This window comes from Pyrus communis, chromosome 3 (genome assembly GCF_041283825.1).
Source record: "Pyrus communis isolate YQ-2024b chromosome 3, ASM4128382v1, whole genome shotgun sequence".
Lineage (NCBI taxonomy): Eukaryota > Viridiplantae > Streptophyta > Magnoliopsida > Rosales > Rosaceae > Pyrus > Pyrus communis.
This window is the reverse complement of record NC_142567.1, coordinates 21008187-21028203: the sequence shown is the minus strand read 5'-3', so window position 1 is coordinate 21028203 and position 20017 is coordinate 21008187. Positions and strand designations below refer to the sequence as shown.

The window sequence follows — 20017 nt, the reverse complement described above, 5'->3', positions numbered from 1 at the left end:
ATTACATCATTAAGTCCACACATATACGACTAATAGTACTTTGTACTTATATACTAAGAGCTACAGTTTCAAACGTCATAAAAAACCCCCCATCTGATTCCTTTCACACTTAACATAAACAGGAAACTCGCATCTACGAATTCTGTATATATAAGTATATACTTTATGTCACACAATTAGCAGCTGCACCTCACCATCAAACAAAGAATACGAAATGGATGCGCTTGGAAACCATCTAGCATGTCATAACATCAACAACTCTGAGTTACTTGATTTCATAGATGATGCAAACTTTGATCAATTCGTTGATCTTATTCGCGGTGGCGAAGGTGAACAATAGCTAATTTTTATGTTTTCATACAAGTGGTGAGATTTTCATGTTAAAAAATTAATAACATAAAAAACAAAAATTTTCACTACTTATATAATAACACGTGGTGTACCATTATGTTACAGGTACAAAGAAATAAGACATAATATTTACGAAATTCAACAAATGTGCTTACATTCTCAAAACAATAGCAGTAGTTATGTCATTATCAAACTGAAATTACAAAGCAATGGAAGCAAGAGATTGTATTTTTTCTCCTCTGTATTTTCTCTACATATTTGTGAGTTGATAGACCTTTGTATAAGAAAACTATGTCTTCTATGTTAAAGCCAAGAGATGTGAAAAGTAGGCAGCGCATCTTCAACGTCTTTTGACTGGCAAGACATGGTGGATGTTACATAACCTAGTCTTCAAGTTTTAAAACATGAAGACTAGGTTATGTAACTTGCTATGAAGTTCTGGGTCTTTTGCATTAGGTTCAACAACTTTAACTAAATTAGTGAGAATATAGGTCCAAACTGGAATTAGACTGTAAAGGCAAAGATGAGATGAGTGTCTTTATGATAAAAGTAGTTCGGCGATTGATATGCCTAACATTGGATGTCACTTGGGAATATCCGATCATAGAACACTCTATTTTGCCAAGTTAAACAAGTGACCTCGTTTAACGAAATAATCAAAGACTCTTTTTCGGCAGAGACTTAGGATAGATAACCAGTTGAAAAAGGAGAACTTGCTATTTAACCAAACTGTCAAGACTCCTAAACTAAACTGATTTTACGACTCCAATATTGTTTAACCAAACTGTAACCTTTGCCGGTTGCCTCTAAGAAATTTTGTTTAACCAAATTGTAATAGTCCATCAGCTACTAACTCCAAACCTGTTTAACCAAACTAAATTTGTGCTGACTTGTTCGTAGAGCAGGTAGTCTTTTTCTCAAGGATGTGAGAGGGTTTCGTGTAGAGCGTTGATTTGTGTGTTGCGTTGAAGGTCTCTTCTATATTGTAAACTCCCTAGTATTTATAGGAGCAAATTCCCTTGATGCCCAAGTTTGTCGAGTTGCAGAGTCCTAATAACATTGCAACTCCTTGGCATTTTCTTATTATACTTAGAATTCTCTTTGACCGAAGCTTTATCACCTCTGAGTCTCCCTCGTTGACTTAAACTAGGACTCTAACCCTAGACTTGTTCAAGGAAAAATCCATATCAAGATTCTAAAATACACTAGGTGCTAGTCGGACGGCAAGTTAGGGTCTAACGCCTAGATGGAGTAGGCGGATTTAAGTAAAGTTATTATATATTGTATAAATAAGTGCATATTTATACTTAAAAACACACATAATTATATTAGGATATTGCAAAATAAATTGACATTTAAATTATGAAGTATTAGACACATGGGGAACAAGCATATAATAATTGTTCGTCCAATTATTCAATAAGTCTCTTACATTTTGTTGAAAAATTAAAATGCAAATGAAAGTTTTCGATTTTCTATTTATGTGAGAGTCACAACCTAGGCATGTTTAGGGACTAATTGGGGCGGTGACCAGTCACCTAGCTCCTAGGTAGCAAAATGTGGGGATTTTTAGAACAGTGATCCATATCCCATCCAAAACCATCTTGATGAGTTCAAACCCTTGTCCAATCAATTATAATCCCTAGACATCCTAATTTGTATAGAACTCAACTACTCCACTAGCACTGCACCATTGGGCCGAGACTCATAACCTCCTTTCTGGGCTAACATAAATCAACTTTGCCCAAAAATTAATTCTGCCAAAATGTGAATTTCAGACCCCAAACATTAGGATTTGGCTGAAATGTGAATTCCAGACTCAAACAGTAACGTCAAGTAATAAATTTGAAATAACTAGTTACTTAGTGATACGATCTAATAATATTTTTCTTAACTTATAAAAGAGGTTAAGTTCGAATCTCGTAGATGACGAGTTCAACCTCAAATTATTATAGCCCAAAATTTTCATCCCTTATTGCCAAAAAATACAAATGAATAAGTGATGATGCGTAAAAGAAACGATTAGAAGAATGTGGCTATGAACAAATTTATTTAAACTTGAAACAAACTGGGAACTAATTAAGAGCGTGGACTGCACATGCATGCACGAGTCCTAATGAGGTGTCTTACAATCACGTGTGGTGCAACACATGCACAACTCAATCCAATTATTCTTTTGTTTTCATTGCAACTAATTGATTGGATGTAAGCTTAACTAATTAATTGGTTCTTCGAAAATTATTAGTACCCGACCGCCTGAGAATATGATTAACTTTGTTTAAGAAGATGATGATGCCGTCATGTGGCATGCCTTCAAGCAATTCACTGCCAAATGACACATTGGCCGACGCAAGGAAGCTCTCTCCAAGTCAAGGAGGAATTAATAATAATTTAGGAATACTTCAAGTATGTTATTAATTTGATTAGGTGATTTGTAAGAAAAATTTGTGTATTTGTCTTGCGGATTGTGTTGAATGCTTAGGTTTGTCTGGTGTTTGATTGAACTTGATTGAACAATTAACTAGATTTAATGCACGTGTAAGAAACAAATGGATACTAATTTTAAAATTTGTGTAATTTAAAAGTAGAATCGTAGATGAAATAGTCGCAAAGAAAACTTATTTTCACTCCTTGACATACATTTCTTTATTCATTTCTAATTCGATTATAAACACTAAAATCGACCTAACGGTTTTATCACCAAACACGTAGAGTTCATCACCAAAGGGTAAACCTTATGAATGACATAGTCAGCAAGACGTACAAATTAATAAGTGTTTCTTCAAATGAGTATATATATTATCAATTATGACATAACTGATACGTGTAGGCATTAAGTGTGTTTTTTAATTTTAATTTTTTTAATAAACGATATTATTTACACTAAAGGGAAAGAGGTAGACTTAGCTTCACAATGAGCTAGCAATAATGTGATTCAAATTCGTCTTTAGCAAGAATCGAACCTAAGACCTCTCACTTACAAATGAAGATGAATACTATTAGATCGTATTACTGAGTAGCGGCATTAAGTGTTTTAAATTGATAAATTATACAAAGACTGGAAAGTGAAAAGTCATTGTCGTAGGAGTTCAACGGCGCACCGAATCGAGCAAAGAGAGTAGCTAAAACAGAAAGTTTCCCTGTGGAAATAATAAAATGAGAAGTTTGTACGAGGCGAATACAGAATTCATGGAACCTCTTACTTTGTTGACAATCACTTGGGAGGGCATTGGATAAGCTAATTAACAGCCTATAGGTATAAATTAATATCTCATAAGACATAGAAAAAAGATTTGTTGGGAGTTGACTAAAAAAGTGGACTAATCGTAAGAAATAAGATTTCTTTAATTAGTCTTTAATATATGTATAGAAATGTTTTCTTAGTCATCTAATCACCAAGACAGTTCTGCTGAATCATAAGATTATATTAATTTAAATCCAGAAATTTTAAAATATTTGACAACCTAATAAAGCTCCGTTGAATCTGATACAGAACAATACTTTACAAGCATATTCAACTCTCTAAGGCTTCATTTAGCCTTAACGATTAGAGTGAGAAAGGATAATATAAAATATTCAAGGTATTTTAATAAGAAATGAATAAAAATTTTTGCTACCAACTTGAAGTCATAAGATAGGTTACTCTCATTAAGAAAACTTATACAAAACAATCTCCCACCAAAAAGGAGGTTAGATGATATTAGTTTTCTTCATGTCTGATTCACTTCTAATCCCTCAAAACGAAAAAATCAAGCACGTTTACCTTCATTATGGTAAGTTATTTATTCAAATCCATTTCTAGCAAGGAACAAACGAAACCTAGTGGGTGAGAGTTTTGAGGCAAGCCACACAATACTAACCATGGTAATACAAAAACATTTAGATATGCTAGAAGTGCTTTCATTAGAAAACCTTTCAAACGCTTAATTAGAAAGCACTAGAAATTTGAGATTCTATGACCATAATTTCTAAATTTTTTTTGTCAAAATTCAAAAAGTGATTTTAGTTATTTGAATGAGATATAACGCTTCTAGAAACAATCCCAAGCATGCTCTTAATCTTTTGTTAGAGTTACTTTTAGTTCGAAACTTTGATGCTTATACTTCTCTTTGTGAAGTTACATATATATATAGAGATACAATTCTAAGGAAAACAATAACTTCTAATCTATTTACAATAGGAAATAAAATCTTACAAGATAATAAAACAAAAATAATTACATTCCTTCATAGAAATTACATCATTTAGTCTTTAAGTATATGACAAAAACATTTGTACTTATTAAGAGGCAATGATTTGTTGTAGTTTTGTCAGCTCCTTCAAACGTTAAATAAATGGCTAATACTAGGGAAATCTTAAATCAAATTTGCAAATTAAATGATGTGTCACCAATAATAAATAAACACATTAATCAACACTTAAGTAATAATCCGCTCATCAACGTTCACATCATTTGATTTACAAAATTTAGTTTAAAATTTGGTCTCCCTAACATTAATCTATACAATAAGAATTCCAGCGTCTTAGAAACCGCATCTGATTTCTTTCACACTTGAGAAAAATATGAACTTTACTTCTACGAATTCTATATCTATATAAGTATATTTTAAGACGAGGTTAGCTACAACTCACTACCAAACAAAGAAAAGCAATATGGATTCGCTGGGAAACCAGCATCAAGGAGGTCATAACATCAACGATTTTGAGTTGCAAGACTTCATAGATGATGCAAACTTTGATCAATTCATTGATATTATTCGCGGTGACGGTGAAGATCCAGCGGCTAATTTTGATCCTGACCTTATGATGAATGGCTGCTTTGATGATTATAGCCTGTTTGGTCAAGCTGGTTCTACTACTCCACCAGGTCTTATGTTTGGTTTTAATGATGTAATTGTACCGGATCCAACTACTTCTTTGTTTGCTACATCACCAAATTTTGATGGAGAAATGAAAGGCAGGGAAGAAGAGTACTATAATGACGGGGAAGATTCGTCTGGAACAACCACAACCATGACAACAACGAAGAGGCAAAAGGTTGACCGGTCACGGACTTTGGTGTCGGAGAGGAAGAGGAGGGGGAGCATGAAGGAAAGGCTATATGCATTGCGGTCTTTAGTTCCTAACATAACCAAGGTAAAGAATACATATCCAATCCAAAACTTGTAAATGCGTACAGAGGCTTAAGAACTTTATATAGTTTTGCGGAAACTATCTTTGAAGAACAAAAGTTATGTGTGCATGATTGTTGTTTAATATGTTGGAGATGTATATACACAGATGGATAAGGCCTCCATTGTTGGAGATTCTGTATTGTATGTACAAGACTTGCAACAGCAGGCTAAGAAGTTGAAAGCTGAGATTGCAAGCCTCGAAGCATCCTTAGCCGGAGCAGATGATCGAGAAGGACATCTGGAAGGATCAACCAAACCTAATAAAGATTCAAACAATGACCAGTTCGTTTCTAAGGGCATCCTTCAGGTTAGAGTAATGTTATTTGTACCACGTCTATTGATCATCTTGCTAACCACCGGTTTACTAAAGACAGACTCACCTATGTATATAGGACCCACTTGTATTAGAGAGATGGTTAACAATATGGTCCTATAACAACAATCTCTGATTGTTCCAACAATCAATTTGTGCAAAATTGTTGAAACTAAAATAACTAGTTTGCAGATAGACGTGTCTCAAGTGGAGGAAAAAGGGTTTTATGTGAAGGTGGCATGCAACAAGGGAGGAGGAGTAGCCATATCACTTTACAAGGCACTTGAATCCCTAACAAGCTTCGATGTTCAAAGTTCTAACTTAAACACAGTTTCAGCTGACAGATTTGAAATCACATTTGCTTTGAATGTATGTATAAATATTTTTTACTTTCTCTGATCTGTTGGCAATTGTTACACTTCTAATTTTATATATACACTACTTAAAAACAAGGTATAAAAGATGAGTGTTAAAATTGCTACCCTCTCGATGTCGTCAAGTGTTCAGTCTTTGCCCTTCTTATTAATTACCTAATTGTTAATATTTGTCAAAAACAGGTAAAGAAATGCGAGCAGGACGTCGTCAACCTGCCAAATTTGAAACTTTGGGTCACGGGTGCTTTTCTTAACCAAGGTTTTAAATTGGCTTCTGGATTCTCAGCCTAATCTCTCTCATATGCATGTATGTTGTAATCTGAGTATTTAAATTAACCCAAATTTTCATATAAAGCAGAATGTAACAAAAAGGTCTAGTTATATAGGTTTCTACTTTCCAAAGAGCCGTGAACACATGCATGCATGCAACGAGAACAATTTATGCTTTGTAATTTATCATTTTCAACCATCTTCGACGCCCATCGATACATGTATAATATTTCTTTCGTGTTATTCTATCTAATAAATTGTTTCTTATCTAGAAATATGCTTTTAGATTTCTGAATATGGTATTAATTTCCTGTAATAATAATAATGATTAAGGTGTAAGTCAAATATACAAATCGATGATGATAGTAGACAAAGAGCTTTACCTGAAGAGCTAAAAGGTTGCTGGAGGGTCGTCGAGAAATTTTTTTAGTATAACGTCATATATTACCAGTTTTCTGTGTTATAATTAAATGGACGACACAAATGATATATTAGTGATTTAGTCTTGAAAATCTTTCTTCAATATACTTAGGCATGGTTTAGTACTGAAATGATTTTGAAAAAAACTGATATAAAAAAAAGCTGGGAGCTGTTTTTATGTTTGGTAAACATTCAGGTTCAGCTTTTTTTTTACAGTTTTGGGTGAAAAAAAGCCAAAAACAAGAAGTTGCAAAACCCAACTTTGAAAAACTGAAGTTTACCAAACACTATAATACTGTTTTTTTTTTCAAAAGCACTTTTACAAAAAAGTTTACCAAACACTCTGCTGCTTTATTTCCCAGCTGCTTATTCTCACAGCACAGCAGAAGCAGTTTTTTTTCAAATCACAGCAATAGCAAACCAGCCCTTAAACCGATAGTGGTTCTTAACACCTGAGTGCTTTGCTATTTGACACCCATTTCTTCATGACGTGCAAATTGACCCTCTTCTAATACTTCAGCTGACAGAAAATAAAGAATAACAAAAGTTGATGAGTTAGTGATTGTAACTGAGCTCTGATATGGAGGTCGTCCGCATCACCACCGACATACATTTTATTTTTTTTATTTTTTTATTTTTTTATAAATGATCTATAAATAAAAATTCGAGAACGATTCTTATCTATGAACAGTACAGTGAGTGTGAATTTTTTTATTTTTGTTTTTAAAATTGAAGGAGAGAGGAAGAGAGGAATGGGGAAAGGTTGAGAGAGGTTTAATTTTTAATTTTGTTTTGTAAAATTACATTATTACCCTTTAACTTTTTTATTATGACAGAAAACTAAATAATTTTTGCATCCTCTTTGGGTTAACAAAAAAAATTATATTAATATTATTAATATGTAGTTTAGATTTAGATAAAAAAACAAAGAAAAACTAATGAAAATGATTTCGAAACTTTGAGTTTTAAAGATAAAGACAAAATAAATAGTAAATTGAATAGTACCAGGTTTGACTTTTTAGTGTAAAAATATGATTTTTCATTAAAGTAAATAGTATTACGGACTTTTCGTTAAAATTCCCTAAAAGCGATCAAAACGAAACCATGATTCCAAATTTGGAAAGATTCCAGAGAGTGCCAAACAGAAGTCAAAGAATCCTCTCTGAAGTTTTGCATCAGAGGACGGTGCAGAATACACCAACAATACATCAACCAATAAGTTTTGCATCACCCTCGACAACACTAATAAAAGTTGGGGAATTAGTGCAATTAGCACTTGGAATTTCTACATTCAAAGTCTTTTTGAAGGCGTCGCATTCAACCGCGAATGGACTGGTACATTGAGTGGTGAACATGTCAAACAGGGATGAAGAGGAGGATCACTCACGATCCCTGAATCCACTACGCTCGCTCGTGAGCCTTCTGAAAGCAATCCCAAACATGCTTTAAATGATTGGCTAACTATTAGTATAGTGAGAGAAGTAAGATTGCCCAAATTGACGTTGCAGCCACATCCATCATGGTGACCATCTAGTGCAACTGTGCAAAAGCTCCTTCCAAGATATGGAAGCATCGCAACACCGCCACAATTTGCCCGTATATTTTGGCATGACAACCATACTGTAACAAGGATTACGGGCCAGCCGAAATCCAGGGCATCCAGCGGCATGCATAGCTTCTTAAGCAAGCATAAATAAAGAGTGAACTGTCACACAAGTATGACCATATGTTATCAATATGTAATATAACACAGGATCTACATATATTTGCACTTAAACAGAAACAAGCTATAAGTTGTAATTATAAATCTCAGAGTACTCTCTCTCTCTCTCTCTCCTCTGATGTCTTCTTATCTCTCTATAGTCTATATCTTTGTAAACTTCAGGTCTATATATTGGGTTCCCGCTGTAAAAAAAAAAAATATGATCAATGGAACCATGGAGAACTGATTTTGAAACCCTAGTTCAATCCTACATACAATTCAAATTCAGCTTTGATAGCCTTTACAACTGAAGAAAAGATGAAAACTGAATAGAAAGGAGAAGGGATGCTACTGCTTCTTAGTTTCTCATATTTTCCTCTTAATTCATCTAGTATGAAATTTAAGTTGAACCGTGAACCCGGTTCTCAAAATGGCATCTGTTTGATGACAAGGTCACTGTCGTTCTGACACGGATTATAAACTGGGGCCCTCGGCTGAACCTTACAATCTTGGGGGAAGGAAACACTGGCAATCGCTAATGAGGTACCTTGAGGTTTAAAAATATGACCACAGAGGACAAACCGATGTGCCTCAGCCACTCCCACTGAGTCCCCGTTGGTTGTTTTAATAACTTGTTTGGGTCATACGAAACTTATTTATACGATTCTCAAAATTCAAAAAACCATAGGTCTAGATTTGCATTTTTGATATGTGCAAAGTGACAAACGTGAATTTTTGTAGTTCACAGAATAGAACTGGAACACGGTATCCCAAAACATAGACCAATAGAGTCAACTTTAATGCGACAAGACAATACAATATAAGATGTTTAGACAATACAATATAAGATTAAACATCTTCTATCTACATATTACTATCATGTTTTCTTCTAGAAAAAAATTAACATGATAAAATGGAATAACATTTTTGGATCTGATGGTCTGTACGACCCGAAGTTAACCACATGATGGAATCCAGATCATGAGAAGTAGCATTTGATTTTAAGTTTTAAATAGAAGGAACCGCCATTCCAGTGTAAGAGAGGATAAAATAAAGACCAGAGAGCATACCACGGCTCTGAAAAGCTTCGCTCAAGCACCAGCCACCTAGAGGTTCAAGAATCAAACAGTTCCTGGAAAACAGGCAGACCAGAAAAGATTAAAGAACTATTAATAAGTTTTACTGAAATGACGTCACCAAAAACAATACCTGGCTGCAAATGAGAATGCTCATGTGAGTTTTGAGGTTGAAATTTATCAATCACCATATGCAACATCATGTATATCGATGAAAATTTTAGCCTGCATGAATATCTTCAATCATCAGGTTCAAATTATAACTTCAGAAGATTAACAGATCCCAACCGTTTGGGATCAAAGATGAAATTCTGTATAGTCATCCAGCCCTATCCAACCGAACGCTCATATCATCTATCAGATCGACAATAACTTAACTATCCTGGCCACCAATGCAAAACATTCAGCCTAATGTTTATGCTTACTAAAATGCTCTATACAACTTGGCTAATCCCGAATCTGCATTAAACATGGGTAAGTTTAATCCATAAAACAAAAAATAAAACAAATGATTATAAAAAAATTTAGAAATGGCAGGTACTGACCTGACCGTAATGGAGCCAACTAAATCTGCCTTTACAAACTCAGCAAGGACAAAGCTAAATCCTAAGATATACAATTCTGACTATGTTAGAACTCCATCTTGACCAACACAGTTTCTCTTGGACATGACCTGCAATGTTGTCCCTTTTGTAATCCAAGCGGTTACTTCAGGTTGATGTTCGAAACAACCAAGAGAATGTAAACTTCCATCTTCCAGTTGCACACCATACACAAATGGGAGTCTAAGGGTAATGAAACTCTCTGGAGGTAGAACCACTTGGGATCCGAGGTTGAACTGCAACTTCTGCTCACGTTCTGGGATTGAGGGAGGTAGAGATGATGCCTGCAAGTAAAATGATTGCAATAACATGAGAACAAAGATTTAAGTTTTAAGAAATATCTAATAAAGAAAAAAGGGGGAAAATTGTGTAGAACTAGCAATACATTTTGTAAGAATAAAAACAGCAACAATGAACAGGTGCGTGTTACATGCACACTGAACAACAATAATAAACAACATGAAGGATTTGTGATTCTGAAACAGAAACTGAACCGAGAGATACTAGCAAACTGATTTATTAAGCTTAGAGAATTCTAACTATTCGGGTGTCAATTCTAACTCATCAGGTGTCAAATTGTAAAATAAAATATACCAATAAATTAAGGTAGGCAATATCATTAAGGTCATGCATACTATACTTGAGGAGGGATATAGAAATACCTCAAATTGTATAACTGGGCAAGTAGCTAATATCACTGGAAAGGGAGGTGTGACCTACAAGCAGAATCTTTAGTGAGCATCGGTAAGGGAGAAAAACATTAGCATAAAACCAAACCTCCTTTAGTTAGGTTAGGTATAGCATATTCTGGATATTAAAAATGGTGCTGCATATTTTAAATGCATGTAATAGGAAAAACCTTGTAGATAGCCAATCCAAAACAATAAGCTTAATGACTAAAACAACCTACTTATTAACTATCTGTAGAATGTAATGAGAAAAATGGATTATAAGAAACATTCCATACCACAAAAACCCTTTGAAGCTGTGATATTGTGCCAGCAAACTTCGTCTTCAGTGAATTTTGCTTATCCCTAGAGAGCTTGCAGTGTGGGCAGTTCATATAGATTGGTAAATTTCTATTCAACATAGAGAAGGCACATCCACCATCATCAAGGCTAATCGACTGAAAGCTCCCTTCAAGACGTTTGGACAAATTCTGGACTGGAGATGCATTAAAAGTTGTGTGATTCTGCTCCTTCCCTGATCCTGACTGCATTAGCCCATCTATATGCAGATTACCAATAGTTACTATCTCTTTTGACTTAGTTACATGTCTCTCCTTATTTGCACTGGTAGCAGTAGCAATCCTATTTGAATTGCGGTGAACTTTACCATGGAAACCATTCCTACTCATTTTCGAATTATCCAGCAGGCTATGGTCTAAGTTTTCCTGAGATTCTTCAGGCAATTGATATGAGGACCCAAGCTCATGAAGATGCTCTGGATTTAATAGAAAACGGTGGCCATGGGGGCACTCATGCTCAAATCCAACATACACTACTACCTGTTTTAAAGAAGGGTTCATTTTGAACTTTTCACCGCTATTCAGGTTAACAGGAACTACATTACTACCTATCTGTAGATAGGGGTCACCATTTGTGCTGTTGGTCTCACTAAAGTTTTCCTGAACAGATAAAACATCTTCAGATTTCCGATTTCCATTATCACTAGTCCGTTCTACACGCTGATCCATTGTCCTAGTTTTCTTGATAATCTTATCTAAACCCAATGAAGACTTTTTCCTCGGCTGGATAGGAGGAAATCCTGAATCTACAGTCGCTGTTCCAGCGACAACCTCAGAAAAAGCTTTACGCATGGTAAAATTGGGAAGACCTTTCCCAAAACTGATTTTATTATCATCAGACACTACGTCCTCTGCAGGTTTTCTATGACTTGCTACTCCAGATTTTAACTCCCCTGTGTACAACTGCACACCAGCTTTAGTTTCAAACTTGAGGTTGGATTCTGACCTAACTACTGAACCTTGTTGCACTGCACTGGTAGGTAACTCATTCAGGCTTTTCTGCTTTCCCAAATGTATTATCCATTTCAAAAGAAACTTCTGAGTGGAAGAAAACCCGCTTTGAAGCAAGCCTTTAGAAGGTTCATAGTACTTTGCAGCACCAATGCGGACCAAATTCCATGAGGAAGGTTGAATAGGGCCTGTATTGCTTACTTCAGGCAGTTGAAGTGTGGGAAGGTGCTTGTCACAATCTGGGAAGCAATTGAAAGTAATGTTTGCTGACTCGAAGTCAAAAGGATCAGATCTTAGCTTCCGTGAACGACCACAAGAACATGCGTGAAGGAAAACATATCCACTGGAATGTTGCTTCACAGGAACTCCTGAAAGTGATTCACTAGCTTCAACATCATGTCTCTGGTGCATACACGGTTTTCCAGTCAAACTAACGGCATCACACAGTTGCCTTCCAGATTTCCAGATGGATGTGCATTCATCCTCCAACTTTTTTGCATACTGTTGCACTGCATGTCCTTTCACCATTGAATGGAAAGCTTGCAAAGCCTTCTCTAGATGGGCTTCATGCTGTGAAGTTGGGTAACAAGCAGGCAAGTCTTTGAGATAAACCTCTTTAGCAGCTGGAAGAGTCCTTTCACACCACAAAATTGAAAATTTTGTGTTTAGCCTTTTACCATTCTCCAGGCAAGATACTGCTAAATCTAGAGGATCCGTACCTTTTGAAGAAACTCCTTCAGCCTGCTGTGGAACAGTGTTTCTTAGGCGAAGTTTTCGTTTGCTAATTTCAGTTTCATATAAGCACCCACCTTTTGCAGAAAGAACTCCATCAAGAATTTGTTGACTGGAAGATAACCAAATTTGGAAATTTGGAAGTTCAGGAGTAGACATCGTCTTTCCAGATGCAGCGGATGAAGATGCAGCAGATGAAGATGCAGCTGATGCAGCGGCAACAGCTGCAGCAACAGCAACCATACCTACACCAGCAGTTGAACCACTACTAGAATTATTTACCGGTCCCCCCCTGCCTCTTAGAATATCAGATTGTCTGTAAATAAAATCCTTGACTGATATGATATCCTCTTTGCTTGCATTCTGACCATGACTTTCAAGCAGAAGAGAATCTGAAGTTGCCTTCCCATTCAAAACATCTTCCACAAGTCCTGTGGCAAATTCAAGAGATTCACCTCTCTGATTCGTAGACCTATCTAACAATAGGACAGCCCTTGATGCATCAAGGGAGAATAAAGGTGCTGAATTTGAAGCACCCCCGCTTCTTGACCCCGCATGACTGCTTTCAGAACCTGAGAGTGTTCTACACTTCTTAATTAAGAAACGAATCTGTGCTTCAAGGGATGAATGCAGTTTCTTCCGAAAACTGCCCTCAGATTTACTCACAGGGCGGGCAAGCACAACCACTGAACCCGAACCTTTAACAGGCAAGATTGGCCTTGCTAAACTGCTCACACTAGACGATTGATTAAGTGAGGATGTATCTGCTGACTCCTCCAGATTAGAACTGGGATTTGGCGCATCAGAGAAATCATCAATAAAAACAAACAGTGTGACTGGGGTACACTGTCCTGGGAACAAAGAAGTGTAGGAACCTAAACCTGACATAAGTGAAATGGAAGAAGCATTGCGAGTCAAGATGCCACCACTTCTACCTTGAGAAGAATTGCTAGTAGAGGTAGCGGATGTGGTAGGCCGTGAGGATGACGATGAAGGTGGCCTGGACAATGTTGGCTGCACAGTTCTAGATCTCACAAACGGAGCCAAAGCATGCTTGGCAGTTTGTAACACTCGAAACTTTTGTAGGAGTTGCGAATCAAACTGTGATCCCTCCAGAATATATACTATTACATGGCAAACCTGCATTACTCATTGGGTTAATCACAGTTAAATTAACCATTCACCGACATTCGTATCTCCTAAACATTAAAACCCCAAAACTTCCTTTTCAAAATTTTAACTGCTCCAATACAAAAACTGGTCATGTACTGAGTACAGATTAGTTCTTGTACTAGCAACTAGATACAAAACAATGCCCACGAAACCCGTTGTCTGCGAAATTTTCACACAGATTTTTTGCAATACTCCGATGTTTATACACAATTATAGAATCCATTTCTGTTAATTTCTGTACTACAGCATAACATATCACAATCCCAATATCTGAACTGAAATGCTTCCTCTAAGAAAAAGAGAGAGAACCAAAAAAGCAACAACTTACAGAGAACATGAAGAGCAGCGCCTGAAGGTCCCCAAAGTCATGCTCTTCCACTGGAGAGTCAAAACCCGACCTGGAATCCGAGAACCCATCAGCCACGGCGGGGCACCGGGTAGAGCAGAACTGCAAAAACAGAATGCCTTTTTTCTGTTCAAGGAAGTAACTGATTCTTCGCCACCTAAACCAGTCCCTGAGCTCCTCTTTGTCAAGAAAGAGGTTTTTGTCGAGATTGCCCGACCCGAACACGTTGGAGTCGAGGATCCGGTTGATGAGTTGAGCAGAGTCGTCGGGGCTCCGGCCAATGAAGCCCACGACGACAACACCGTCGGAAGAGGGAGGGTCTGCGGAGGAGGGAAGCGGAAGGGTTTGGGTGGGTGAATTGGAAGTGGGTTTGGCGGTGGGTGTAGGAGGTGGGCGGACTAGGACCCGCATGGATGATGGGTTTAGGTTTGGGTTGGGGGTGCCCATGGATGCAAATTGGAAGCTCCAGGATTCTGGTTATCTGGTTTGGTTTATTTGGACTTCCATTGACAACGGATACAGGGCAAAAGGAGGAACCTATAAAGTGAAAAATAAGTGTGCGAATCACACAACATTTTTTTTATTTTTTACTTTTTACTTTTTTGGTAGTACATACAAGTAAACCAAAGATCCAAGTTAACATATAAACATACAAAAATGGGCCTACAACAAAACAAAAACACAAAAAAGCCCAAAAACAGTTGGGCCGAAATTAAAACACATCATTTGAAACCAGAAGCTTCTACTGCTTTCTCTACGGACACAATTCCAGGCAATCCATCCGATTCCTTGTCGACCGCCGTGTATAACCTCGTTAGACGCCACATTTAACCCCGATTTGCTATCTGAGCACAGCCATTAATGAGGCGAATTTTTTTTTAGTTAAAGGCCAAGTTTTTACGCTAAAGTGTTTGTCAAGTGATTTGGGCTTTGCAGTATAATTGGGTTAGGCTAATTTATGTTCCAATAGTAACGACATAAGGATCAAATCTTTTGGTTGGTATCTAAACAAAAAATTAACTTAATATAATTTGTAGCTCAATTGGTAAAGAATTTTCATCACCTGAAGCTCTGAATTCGATTTTCGCTATCCCAAAATTAAAACTAAAAACATTAAGAGTAAAAATTTGGGTCCGAAATGGTATCAATATAAAGGAAACCACTTTTTACAGCACAAAATAGAGAGCGGTTAAACCCAGAATCTTCCGAAAGCTGTCGAAAAGAAGGAACCAAAGTCCCAAATAAAACACCAAAAGCGCCCGAGTGGCAGCTCCTCACTCTCATTTTATCATCTCAACCGCCCCCAGCCACCACCCAATCCAAAGCAAACAATGCAAGCAGCTTCGGCGGTCATGGCAGCTCAGACTGTGATGCCTTCATCCCCCACTCTCTTCTCCCAGCTTAAAAACCCTAACCCTCGCTCAATTCCTCATTCCTCCTTCCATGGCGTCTCCCTCAAGCTCCCACTCAAATCCCAATCCATGTCCTTCGCCGCCGCTGCCGCCTCCCCTAAGCCGCTCACCGTCGTCGCCGCCACCAAGAAAGCCGTCGCTGTCCTCAAGGGCACTTCCAGTGTTGAAGGAGTCGTTACCTTGAGCCAAGAAGATAATGGTATGTTCTTTGACTCTGCCCCTTCAATTTGTGATAGCGCTATCGATATCTGTTTCCTTACTCTGATATGGGTTTTCGATACTATTGCTGAATATTGGTTTATATTCTTAAATGGTCAACTCTGCTAGGTTTAATCTCATATTGTTTTATGTCTAAGAGAATGGAAATGTTGAAAAGATTGTGTGTCGGTTTGAATTTTTCGCGGTTTAAAACTAAATTTGGATTCTGCATATTGGGTAGTGAATAGGTTGTTTGGACTTAAAGCAATAGTTTAATCTCTAGATTTTCTTGTTATCTAGTTTCAACTTCTATTTGTTGATAATTTGAAGGTGTGGGTACTCAAATCTTCCCAGACTCGGATTATATTTGATTTAGTTGATTGCTGTTTCAATTGTTCCTTTAATTGTGTGTGATTGGTCTGCATTCCGTACTCAGAAACTTGCGTTATCTGCACTCATAACTTCAGTGACATTTGATGGTGCAATGACTGCTTATGACTGATTGTGTTTTACTGTTCTTAGGTCCTACAACCGTGAATGTTCGTATTACTGGACTTACTCCCGGGCCTCATGGGTTCCACTTGGTAAGTGTTTTTGAATTAGCTTTTGGCATCTGTGAATTAGTAAACTTGTTTCTAAGTGTTTCTCTTTCTTGTGTAGCATGAGTATGGTGATACGACAAATGGATGCATATCCACAGGTAGGATCAACTTAAGCTTAAAATGTTAGGGTTATAATATTATGTTATATTTGTGATTCTATTTTGATGCCATTCTAATGAATTTCTTTTCCCCTTACTAGGAGCACATTTCAATCCTAAACAGTTGACACATGGTGCTCCTGAGGATGAAATCCGTCATGCGGGTGACCTGGGAAACATAGTTGCCAATGCTGATGGTAATTTCATATTTTAATTCCCTTTTCTAACTTTTTTTTTTCCAATATCACAATCCAGTTAATGTACTAAGTGATTTATTGTGGGGATGCAGGGGTGGCAGAGGCAACAATCGTGGATAACCAGGTAATCAGCTTGGGTATTACTTTCCTATAAGAATGTGTGTACCTTCAGGGCATGTTTATCTTTATCTTCATACAAGTTTTGGTTTGGTGTCTGACATTTTTATGTTTTTTGGTACCGTATTCACCTTAGTAGTATTTGATTACTAAGATTTTGGTTTTGGCTAAAATTTGTAGATACCATTAACTGGTCCTAATGCTGTAATTGGAAGAGCACTTGTCGTTCATGAGCTTGAGGATGATCTTGGAAAGGGTAAGTATGTTTATAATCAACTTGTTGAAGAAACTTGTTACTGCATTTAAAGCATAAGTGGAGAAATTTTACGTGCAATGGTAGTGTATGGTTGGCACTGGAAATTAACTCTTTTTATCCTTTTGAACAAACCATTTGGGTGGGTAATGACAAGAAAAGTTTTTCGTTCCCTTCCATTTTCATTTGTTGGGGGATGTAGAGAAGCAAGTTACTACCTTTGATGTTTCTTCCTCCCTCTTTGTATTACTTTCCCCAATCACATTTGGTTTGCATTTGTAGGTGGACATGAACTCAGTTTGAGCACTGGCAATGCAGGTGGAAGATTGGCATGTGGTAAGCAAGAAAATTTGACTTACAATTTATTTCTCTGTTCTTGTTAATCCCTTTTCTGTTTTACTGTTTGAAAGAAGATTGTATGTTGTTCCTTTTTCTAGTTGTGAGTTGGAAGAATATGATAAATTGATGATGAGGAATAATATTCTCAGGGAATAGGGTAATTATTTCATTAGACATGGGCCTTTGTGCATAATTATTTCATTAGATGTAGCACGACAGGTTTTCCTCTAATGTATGCTTTTATGATGAGTGATAAACTAAAAGAAAATGCCCATGACTAACTTGTGTTAAGGTGCTATAACATATGAAATTTGTGATCAACAAGTTTGTTATGCATAGAGCCTCCGGAAACATTATACCTTTTATTAACGTTCTATTGGGTAAATTTGAGGGATAACCTTTTATATTTGTGCATGTCTTTCTGTGTGTGCGTGTAGCATAAAATTAGTAACTCTTTCAAAACCACTAAACATTTTCCATGTTTAATAAGGGTCTTGAGAAACCTTGATATTATTAGCTTCGGTGTTTTACCGTATCTTGTATATATGGATAATTTTAAATCAATAAATAAAAATGTACACTGGCCATGTTTTCTGTTGAATTATATCTGAAACTTTGTAATTGTTTCAATAAAAACACAGCCAACTAATTTAACTAAAAAATTGTTGGAATGATGAATTGCAAATCTTGTATCTGTTGATGAATTCTTTTTTGTCCCAACCTATGGGTGGAAATTCCTATATGGCCGAGCATGTGGATGCCTGTTGCAGTCTATAATACTTGAAGGACATAATCCAATTGATAAGGTGACTTCAAATATGACATATTTTGTTGGGAACTCAGACATGGGTTTGGGCCAAATAGTCTCTGTATGGGAGTCATCTGAGATACTTATATGTTGATAAATGGCTAGATCGTAATAGATTATAGATGCATTCATGGAGCCGTTCTGCTTATTTAATGGGTCATCAATTACAATTATTCTAGGATTAATTTCTCTCATCATTAGCCTCATAAAGGAGGTTTTCAGAACCATTCAGAGAATCCCTCTCTCATTCTCTCTCCTATTAAATTGTAGTTCTAGTGAATAGTTAGTAAACAGTGCAAAGGGGATTGGGTTGAGAGTGAGTATCTTGTGCATTTCATTCCGGTCATAGTAACGGCGGCCTATTCTTCATTATTTTTCCATCGCTTAGTGCTCTTTAAATGATAGGCTTTGGTAACAACATTATCGATACACATAATGGTTTATATTAGGCATACAACAGCTATGTTCAACATAGGAAGAAAGGAAGCAGTGTATGGTTCCCACCCTCACCCCACCCCCCCCACCCCCCTCCCTCCCTTACCATCTTAGCTAGTTTGTAGTCCTGTGAATGTCACTTCTAAGCGTACTATTTGTTGTTCTCCCGGCTGTGGAACCAATTCCCACATCAAAAAATCTGGGCCTAGACATCTTGTAGTTGGACACACACTCAGACACATGCATTTCAGTCATATCCTAGTTAATTACTATGGAGGATGGTTAAGCAGATGATAATTAAGAAAATGGTTTCCAAGTTTTTCTGGACATGCTGTGTGTTTACGTAAAAAAGTACAGTTGCTTTAATTCTACAGGTACATGTGCCGATATTGGTTGAACTTTCTTTTGTGAATCCCAAAATCACTGTATCATTGAGTTTTAACTTGAATATGTTCTCCAACACTGCAGCATACATGTAACTTCTCGTAGGCTTGTTTCCGTAATTTCATTAAATTCTTCAATTTTCTTCACTTTTTATTGTGATCTTGTGTGTGCAGGTGTGGTAGGTTTGACACCGGTGTAATCGGAACTTCCTTTCCGATCAGTCTGCTATGTAGAATTGGCTGCTGTCGTTCTAGAGTTTGTCATATAGAACTTAAACTATTTAGGGTGTAATGTTAAATTATGGACAAATTCATCATAACATTTGTGGAGTATTTTGATCTTAATAAACTTTGAGTTGCTATGTTTGCAACATAAATGGAGAACTCGCGATTGACTTTTGGAAGCAGCGAGATTGGATTTATAATGTTCTTTCATCCCATAAGATTGAGCACGATTCTTGAGTCGAGTATGCCTGATTGAGCACAATTTTCTTCACTTTTCATAGCATTCTTTTATCGAATGCGCACAATGCTACGTGCGCATTCAATAAAATTAGAATGGCACATGCAAGATTTCATGCTGTGAGTGCAAGGATGCATATAAATGAACTAGAGTTGCACCGTTCGATAAGATTGAGCATAACTCTATAGTGTTGTTACCGTA

The 20017-nt window shown here is 36.7% G+C and overlaps 3 protein-coding genes across 6 annotated transcripts; 2 read left to right on the top strand and 1 right to left on the bottom strand.

The window, feature by feature from the left end:
• The first annotated feature begins 4981 nt into the window (after window positions 1-4981).
• Window positions 4982-6682, top strand: FRU (FER-like regulator of iron uptake). Of its 2 annotated transcripts, XM_088690259.1 has the most exons (4): window positions 4982-5487; window positions 5632-5832; window positions 6031-6207; window positions 6396-6682. In XM_088690259.1, the coding sequence occupies exons 1-4, from the start codon at window positions 5005-5007 to the stop codon at window positions 6501-6503; spliced, it is 969 nt and encodes a 322-aa protein (XP_088546385.1). In that variant the 5' UTR covers window positions 4982-5004; the 3' UTR covers window positions 6504-6682. The 2 variants fall into 2 exon arrangements, with proteins under 2 accessions (XP_088546385.1, XP_088546386.1); XM_088690260.1 differs by lacking the exon at window positions 6031-6207 and having other exon boundaries at window positions 4990-5487.
• A 1310-nt stretch (window positions 6683-7992) lies between these two features.
• Window positions 7993-15061, bottom strand: LOC137716392 (uncharacterized). 3 transcript variants are annotated; one of them, XM_088691264.1, is made up of 7 exons: window positions 14494-15061; window positions 11250-14132; window positions 10945-10998; window positions 10226-10566; window positions 9814-10139; window positions 9675-9736; window positions 7993-8607 (listed from the first exon to the last, which is right to left on the bottom strand). In XM_088691264.1, exons 1-4 carry the CDS (start codon window positions 14956-14958, stop codon window positions 10306-10308), a joined length of 3663 nt encoding a protein of 1220 aa, XP_088547390.1. In that variant the 5' UTR covers window positions 14959-15061; the 3' UTR covers window positions 7993-8607; window positions 9675-9736; window positions 9814-10139; window positions 10226-10305. The 3 variants fall into 3 exon arrangements, with proteins under 3 accessions (XP_088547390.1, XP_068311939.2, XP_068311940.2); XM_068455838.2 differs by having other exon boundaries at window positions 9814-9905; XM_068455839.2 differs by lacking the exon at window positions 9814-10139.
• A 625-nt stretch (window positions 15062-15686) lies between these two features.
• LOC137714947 (superoxide dismutase [Cu-Zn], chloroplastic) lies at window positions 15687-19796 on the top strand. Its single transcript, XM_068454112.2, has 8 exons — window positions 15687-16122; window positions 16644-16705; window positions 16782-16821; window positions 16923-17018; window positions 17111-17142; window positions 17316-17391; window positions 17671-17724; window positions 19528-19796. The coding sequence occupies exons 1-8, from the start codon at window positions 15843-15845 to the stop codon at window positions 19551-19553; spliced, it is 666 nt and encodes a 221-aa protein (XP_068310213.2). The 5' UTR covers window positions 15687-15842; the 3' UTR covers window positions 19554-19796.
• The last annotated feature ends 221 nt before the right edge of the window (window positions 19797-20017 follow it).

Coding starts and splice junctions, on each gene's coding strand:
- FRU (XM_088690259.1), top strand. CDS start 5,005: ATGGATTCGCTGGGAAACCAGCATCAAGGAGGTCATAACATCAACGAT. Junction 5,488..5,631: donor TAGTTCCTAACATAACCAAG/GTAAAGAATACA, acceptor GTATATACACAG/ATGGATAAGGCCTCCATTGT. Junction 6,208..6,395: donor AAATCACATTTGCTTTGAAT/GTATGTATAAAT, acceptor TGTCAAAAACAG/GTAAAGAAATGCGAGCAGGA.
- LOC137716392 (XM_088691264.1), bottom strand. CDS start 14,958: ATGGGCACCCCCAACCCAAACCTAAACCCATCATCCATGCGGGTCCTA. Junction 10,999..11,249: donor AGCTTCAAAGGGTTTTTGTG/GTATGGAATGTT, acceptor TTCTGCTTGTAG/GTCACACCTCCCTTTCCAGT. Junction 10,567..10,944: donor GCCCAGTTATACAATTTGAG/GTATTTCTATAT, acceptor TTTTACTTGCAG/GCATCATCTCTACCTCCCTC.
- LOC137714947 (XM_068454112.2), top strand. CDS start 15,843: ATGCAAGCAGCTTCGGCGGTCATGGCAGCTCAGACTGTGATGCCTTCA. Junction 16,822..16,922: donor AAATGGATGCATATCCACAG/GTAGGATCAACT, acceptor TCCCCTTACTAG/GAGCACATTTCAATCCTAAA. Junction 17,392..17,670: donor TGAGGATGATCTTGGAAAGG/GTAAGTATGTTT, acceptor TTGCATTTGTAG/GTGGACATGAACTCAGTTTG.